We start from the raw sequence: 7,581 nt of genomic DNA on the forward strand, positions 1-7,581 counted from the left end.
GACAAACATAACGTCATCTGTATGGCACGCTCGCTACGAACTGAAAATCACTATTTTACACAGTGCTGAAACTAAAATGAGTGTCTGTGTGTGAAGACATATTTGCTAGAAAGAGACGGTAGCAAATACGGCTTCTAAGGAAAGCTGGGAGAGCTACTTCAAGATGGAGTTGTGCTGAAAACCATGAATATGCTATTAAAAAATTAGATTTTTCTGCGTTACAGAATGAGAGTGAAAAGGAGCCAAGAAATATCGTTAACAGAAACAATGCATCAGCTGGAGTGGAAATGTGAATAAATTAACATGTCATGCATATACAATTTGTTTGGCTTACAACTTTTGAATGTTTAACAGGCTATAGCTGTAGAAATTAATATTTATTTAAAACATCTGCTGATAACATTTTTGCTATATTTTTAGAAGCATAGAAGAAACTGTTTGTAACAATAAAGATCTGGAAGCTCACTGCATAATCACACTTTCAAAGAAGTATTATCATAAACATTGGGTGAGTGAACAGCGCCTGAAATCATCTGAGGTTGCTCATTATTTTCTAAAAATGCGGGCCAAAATAACAAATTTGGTGGACTGACCCACATCCTTAGCAATCAATACTCATTCATCTACCGAGTCCGACAACTGAGAGATTTTATTCCTCCTTTATCACCACCAGTATATTTGTTTACGAAATTCCTATTCATAACCCTTGCAAGTTAATTGAAAATACTGCATGAGCTGCATTACACAACTATTAAAAAAGGCAACGCTTGCAGCTGGGGTGGTGGAAGAGGGAAGCAGTCAGCTTCACGTGGTGGTTCAGAGAACTGACATGCAATAAAAACGTAGTTGACTTCCCGAGATGGCCACCGCTGAACTCACACTGACACCCACGCATTCAGTTTTGCCAGCAGAACTGCATTTTAGAGGTTTAATTGGTTCTGGTTTAGATGTAAACAATGCAACACAACTCCCACAACAGAGGCCGGTGTCCCCCTTTGTGCTGGGTCGTCAGCTGGATGCCACTAACTGGATGCCACCATGGCAGACGTGGCAGAATTAAAAGAAAAAGGACCTTGTTCTGACATGGTTTTCTTGGCTATTTTTAAAAAAGGAGGGAGACCAAATGTTCACCCTAGATACGGGCTCAAATTTATAAAAAAGCAATACGAACTTCTGTTTTCCCTGTTTTTTCCCTAAATATTAGTGGTAAAATGATAAATTACAATTTATTTCCAAATCACTGAAAATTCAGTCAATCTTTGCCCCAGATAACCGTGGGAGAATGCGGTATCTGCCAATTCCAGAAAAACAAACTCTACCAGTTCTCTCTCTCAGAAAAGGCAAACGCAGACACCTTATGTTAGTGACATAGCCAACCATCATTATGTGGTTGCAAAGAAAAATAAAAAAAGGTTTCATTTGTTTACAGTTTGTTGTTAGACAACATCCTCTTCCTCCTCCTCCTCATCTTCCTTTGCAATGAAATGTAGCTTCCTGAATTCTCGCCTGCTCATCGTTGTGCTTGGGAGTGCAACTGCTGGGAGATCCTTTAAGAAAAAGATAAAATCATTAAGGAAGGTCTGTTGCAGCAAATGGCAGACCTCCTACCTCTCCAACAGTTCGCATACCTCCACATCTGATACACGAGGCACCAACACACACCGCTTCACTTGGAAGCGGTGCATAAACCCATAGCTAAAGCAGAGGAGCTTTCAGGGGAGCTTGCCTGAACCAGTCACGGCTCGTGGCCAAAGGGAGGGCTGGCATTCCTTCTGCAGGCTTGAGAAGGATTCAAAGAGGGCAAAGTGCTCCACAAACGAATCCTCACTGCTCCTGCTAAATACCGATCCTCACGGAACACCTGAAAGAAGGCGGCATCACTCTCCCAAAGTTATACAATGTTAAAGGCAGATCTGGGATTCGAATTTAAAGCTCTGGCCCTTGATCCAAACGCAGAGGTTGCCAGAAATCGGCTTCCATTCCAAAGAATTACAATAATCACATTCAAGAACCAATGATGAGTGAAAAACTATTTTGACAGAATAACACTGTGTCTTTATGAGTAAAAATATCTATCTTATGGAATTGGAATAATAAAATCTAAACAAGAAAGATTTCACATCTGAAATTAACATGCCTTGACAATTAATTTAATCTCTGAGACAAATAATTCTATCTAGGGGACAGGGATATGACTCCAGATGTCCACCAATACTGGTCAAGTTTGCCTACAATCTTGAGGCTAGCCTACTTTTACTTGAAGATGCAAGACTGAACTGAATCTGTAGAGTGAGCAGACTGTCATCATCTTACCTGTATAAACTCAACATCTCCAAAGAACCGGTCCACTGGCATGGGCTGGTTGCTGTCTTCATCCAAGAAAGCACTGCTGTCTAGTTGTATCGGCTGCTTTGGGAGATCTCCCTCCTCCAAGCTAGACCCATCTGAAAGCACACTCTCACAGCTGCTCTCCTCTTCGCTGCCAGCAGGATTGTGCAGATTTTCAGTACTGTCCATTTCTGACAGAGCACTGCTTGATTTCACTGCACTTGGCTTGAGAGAAACATTATGTTTCTTTTCCTGTTTGTCTTCATTAGTCTCTGGAATGCTTTCACCTTTTTTCTGTTGAATTACATTGGGGTCTTCTGAATGTTGATCCTCATCAGGTGTTTCAGGCGTTTCCCCCAATGCAGGAAGGTTTTCACTTCCACATGTAAGTCCTTCTAGTTCTGATTTTTCTAGACTTTTTTTTTCACATTTTAGCCTCTTTGAGGGTCGTCTGTCAGCCGCTTTGCATGAAGAACACTGGAAAAAAAAATAAGATCCTAAAGCTTACTTGAAATAAAGAAAAGTAAAATCATCATATGTCTTTAGTTGCAAGGCTGGATGTGGAACCGAAGGCCTCCATCAGGTGAGCGGCATCTTGAGCCAAAGCTGCATCACTAAGAAAAATAATTAGTAGAAAATGCACTTGGAAAAAAGAAAAGAGGAGCAGATAGCTTACACTAAACCACAACGTACACTCCATCACCAGTGGAAAGCTACTTCTCAAAGCATAAACTAGGACCATACGTGGCTAATCACCATTTTCATATTTTCTTAGGGATGCTGTAGATGGCAATTAATGTAGCAGAACGGACTATCGCCCGGTACGGCGAAGCGTCCCGCCGTCCGCTAGCGGCACAGCGCAGCGGCCTGAACGCTGTTGGGTCTGAAAGCTGGCCCTGCAGCACCCGAACATCCCCCGCACCGTATGTTTGCACACAGGCGGCTAACAAAGCGGCGGGAATGTAGGGAAGGCGAAGAATTTACTTAAATTCTCCAGGTAATTCCCTCATGGTGATGCTCAGTTTGCAGCTGTTAACAATCAGCTGCACGCCCCACGCCGCGGCTGCCGGCCCCCGCGGCCCTCTCCCCCAGCCCGCGGCCGCCCGGCCCCGGCCCCGGCCCCGGCCCTCCTCCTACCGGGCTCGGCGTGCGGCGGGCTGGCGGCCGCGCTTCCCCCGCGGGCTGAGCAGAGGCGGTTGCCGGGCGCCCGCCCTCCGGGGACCCCTTCGCACCGCACCCGGGAGGCCGCCGCTGCCGCCCGCGGGGAGCCGGGCCGCGGGCCTCCCTCCGGCCCCGGCCCCGCGCTCCGGCCGCCGCGCCCGCCCGCCGCGCCGGGCCGCCCGCCGCCATCTTGGGGAGGGCACGGGAGCCCGCGCTCGCCATCTTGTGGAGCCTCTGGCCTCAGGGGCAGCCGCGCTTTGCCGTCGCCCGTCCCCCGCGGTACCGGGCGGGCAGGCGGCCCCTCCGGGCCGAAGGGACGGGCGAAGGGAGGCCTCGTCCCCGCTCGGTGGTGGGGCGAGACGGGGCCCGGGCGGGGAGCCCGCCTCAAGGGCCTGCTGCAGGCAGGGCGGCCAGCCCCAGCCCATCGCACAGACCCGGGCCCTGGGCTTGGCCTACAGGCAGCGTTACGTTAAAATAAACTTTAGCAGAGTGAAAACAGAGAGCCTTGCCTCCAGATGTCCCTGGTGGGCTGCTGCTTGGGGAAAAAAACCAAACAAATTCTGCCTGATTGCTGTATAGGTTATAAACGTTTCAGAGCTTTTGCTTCCCATTGTGTCTTCCTTCTGGAGCAACGCTAGCTCTGGTTATAAGATGTGCAGTTGGGGAGTTATTATTCAGATATGCCTCTCCGTTCATTTCCACAGCCCTCAGGGAGCAAATTATGTCAGTAACTCAAATCCCTCTTTAACTTCAAGGACTCTGACAATAGCAGATGAATTTCTGTGTAGCAAGGCAGCCCAACACCTAGATTTAAGTATGTAATTATCTTCACTTATTTTATTGGGGGAGGCGAGGTAGCACGCTTGCCCATTTCGAGAAATTGTAGGTCCTGCGTGCCCCGACGGTCCGCGCCGGAGGAGGGACAGCAGCGTCCGCCGCAATGGAGCCCAGGGGCTCTATCCATCACATTAAACTGCAGCTCTCTCTTCTGTTAATTCAGTGCTTTGAGGACGCTGTGGGGATTTTTATAATTCTGTCCGGCTGAGGGCACAGGAACTTGTTTCTTTATAGCAGCCTTTAATGTTCTTGCTCATTGCAGAGCAATACCGCAAGTCTCAGTGGTTTGAGGGTATTACCTGCGCTCCTCCATCCAACTTAGCTGATGAAATGCTTGTCCATTCATCCTGGCCTTAAAAAACATGAGCAACAATTTAAATCGTAGAAATAAGTGGCAAGAATGTACCTATGGGAATATTCAAGTAAGACATTTTTTCTCAATAGCGTCAAGTCTCCCAGTTAAGCTGCGGAGGTTCGGAGACAGGCCTGATACGTTGTTCTGCAATTTCTCTCGGTGCTCAGGGGTCCTTCTGTGCTTTGTTCTCTGGCTGAGATAATTCATATTCTCCTCCAAAAGCTTCTCAACTTGCTCCACTCTCTCACAGTGTTGTTGCTTGCAGCCACGGAATACAGATGTATGTTTTTATTAGGCAGTGAAAACTTATACTGTCTCATAAACAGAAGAGGACTAGAACTGGCTGAAGAACAGCATTTCTGCAGCTGGAAACCTTGGTGGTCGGTTTAATTTCCCCCACGAACCGAAAATAGCGAGAAAAATTTAATTTTGAAGGTTTTAATAAATACTTTTCACAACACTATATGTCTCTCATTCCTTGTGCTGCTTCATAAGACTGACACGCGCGTTCGGGCAGCGAGGGCAGGGTGGCTCAGCCCCGAGCGGCCTCCTGCGCTTCGGTGACGCAGCCCCGCACGGGCTCGCAGCCTGTGGCAGCACGTGGCAGGGAGATGCACGACCGCAAGCGCCTGAGACCCTGTGGGGCAGCCTCAGACGCTTCCAAGGGCCAAAGCACCTTAGGTGGACGAAGCCAGGATGCCAGGGCTCCCTCACAAAGCTCTGGCACCGCGGTCACCACGTTCTCCCCTATAACCACGTTACTTTGTGGGAAGATGGTGGCAATTTCGCCACTGCAGATGTTGCTGCATTTTCTGAAATACGGCTGATCCTTCTCTGAGAAAACAGCTGTCACGTAGCGCAGAGAGCACCCCGGGAGAAGCAAGCAAGAATGCAGATCCCCTCCGAGATCAGTCCACATCTCAGCAGCAGGCGGTGTCTCCTGAGTGACTTGAAAGGCTACGCAGAGACTGCTAACAGCCGAGCAGCCCTTAAAGAGAATCAGAGCAGCACAAACTATTTACGTTAAGCCCACATTTCCACATAAAAGAGAACTTATTTTCAACAATATTAAAAAGTGGTTTTTATTAGAATCTGTTGTCTAAGCAGGCAGGCAAAAAAAAAAAAAAGATTTTGTGAGCTCCCTCATTTTTGTGAAAGCTGGCTGGCGGGTATAAAGCAGCAGCTGATGAGCTTATTGAGCAGGAAGGGAGGTTCAGGCTGTGAAACTCGATGTGTAAATTAGCTTCTTGCAGCAGTCGTCTCTGCGCCTGTCACTTGCACCAGTGTCCCTGTCTGTTATAATCCTCCCAGTTCATTTGGCTAAACATTAGTGACATGCTAGGAACAGCGGCCAAAAAAAATGTTGCCTGTAAACATGCTGGCTGTTAACTGTGGAATGAGAGGTCTATCAAACTAAAGAGTCATACAGCAGGAGCACTGGCTGGTCTTTTCCTGCTATGGGGAAGTTATTTTTAGTTAACGTGGCTGAATTATTTTACATTAGCAGCACTTGGGGAGAAAGCAGGAGGAGGATCCACTGCCTAATCCGTGGCACAGGGAGCCTCGCTCCCTGCCGAGCCCGCGCTGCGGCAGCCGCCCTGCCTCCTCGGCAGAGCAAGCGCCGGCACTATGCGTTGGTCTTCTGCTCAAGATTTGAAGACGCGACTTTTTAGCTGTCGTTCTCTCCTGTCAAACGATGGTGGGATGCCAACTCAGGTAATGACAGTGAATGCTGAGCGGCCCATTTTGGGCTCCCAGAGGCGCTGTCTCCTGGACAAATCTCTGACGAGCTGATATCCCAGCTAGAACTGAAACATTCAGGGGGGTCTGCAGCCCTCTGGTGCAGCTGTCCTGAACACCTTTGGCCACTCAAACTCAATAAGACCTTCACTTTCATTACTGAGGAGTATTCACACCCGCAGCTAGAGAGCCCTGACACAGAAATAACGGGGAATTTATGATGCATAATGAAACTTTATGCTTGCCACGTGAGAAATCTCTTTGAGTCTTATTTTGGATTTCTTTCTAGTATCTTATCAAGAACCAAACGTGGAAAGCCAGTATCTGAAGAAATTAATTAACACAACTGAGCGGAGTACACAGGCTTTGCAAGAAAGAGCAGCAGAGAGAAAAACTATGAAATTCATTAATGAAAAACCTTAAGGGACGTCTGAGAAAGAGAGAATACAGAGAACCCACCTCCCGCTGGATAGCTGTAACGCCGGTCTGACGGAGCGGCTGCGCGGCACCGGCCTCCCGGGGTCGCTACGCCTGGAGACGCCGGACCCCTGCCCAGGGCCCGCTGCTGGCATCGACAGCGGGGAAGATCTGACTGCACACACCCGATTTTCCTAACAATCTCTAGTGTTTTCAGGGTAAATCCTTTCCAAAGCACTCTGCAAACACTAACCCATGAATTCCCCCAATGATTTGCCCAAGGTTTCCTACCCTTCCAAAGACCTTAATTGCTTTGAGCAGCATTGATTTTTAAAGCGTTTCACAAAAGGCAAGTAAGTCTCTCCCAGCACAAAGCATCCCACTGAGACCAAATCATTACCAGTGCTCCAGGAATCTGATTCCATGGACTGGGGCAACCTAGCCTTGCCGTTACAGAGCAGAACGGCTTACAGAGATCTTTTCCTGACTTAATTTAATAGTTGCTTTAACTGCAGTCACGCGAACAAGCACGCTCTTCCCACCACCGCCTCCCTTTGCGTCTCGTTTTGCTACGGGGGTTACGGCTGATTTACACCCAGCCTAGCGGTGGCCGTGCCCCCTTGCCCAGGCAGCTGCTCCAGCCGCAGAGCCGGGCCCAGGGCCGCAGCTCGGCCTAAGCGGCCGCCGGACGCTGGGGGTCAGTGTGGGACCGGCGCTGCGCGCCCCGAGCCGCGCCGGGCTCC

At 48.8% G+C, this 7,581-nt stretch overlaps 1 protein-coding gene across 1 annotated transcript; it reads right to left on the reverse strand.

Annotated features, from left to right (window-relative positions):
- Positions 1-362: 362 nt before the first annotated feature.
- CUNH1orf174 (chromosome unknown C1orf174 homolog) lies at positions 363-5,180 on the reverse strand. Its single transcript, XM_087755408.1, has 3 exons — positions 3,466-5,180; positions 2,314-2,805; positions 363-1,547 (listed from the first exon to the last, which is right to left on the reverse strand). The coding sequence occupies exons 1-3, from the start codon at positions 3,709-3,711 to the stop codon at positions 1,437-1,439; spliced, it is 849 nt and encodes a 282-aa protein (XP_087611534.1). The 5' UTR covers positions 3,712-5,180; the 3' UTR covers positions 363-1,436.
- Positions 5,181-7,581: the final 2,401 nt, after the last annotated feature.

This window comes from Nipponia nippon, unplaced genomic scaffold (genome assembly GCF_047370975.1).
Source record: "Nipponia nippon isolate SJK-2023a ecotype South Korea unplaced genomic scaffold, ASM4737097v1 scaffold_19, whole genome shotgun sequence".
Lineage (NCBI taxonomy): Eukaryota > Metazoa > Chordata > Aves > Pelecaniformes > Threskiornithidae > Nipponia > Nipponia nippon.

Bases quoted from the DNA above. Each gene is read 5' to 3' on its own strand.
- CUNH1orf174 (XM_087755408.1), bottom strand. From the start codon at position 3,711: ATGGCGAGCGCGGGCTCCCGTGCCCTCCCCAAGATGGCGGCGGGCGGC. The intron at 2,806-3,465 runs GTAGGAGGAGGG...TTTTTTTTCCAG, and splicing joins CCCGCCGCACGCCGAGCCCG to TGTTCTTCATGCAAAGCGGC. The intron at 1,548-2,313 runs GTAAGATGATGA...TTTTTCTTAAAG, and splicing joins GAGATGTTGAGTTTATACAG to GATCTCCCAGCAGTTGCACT.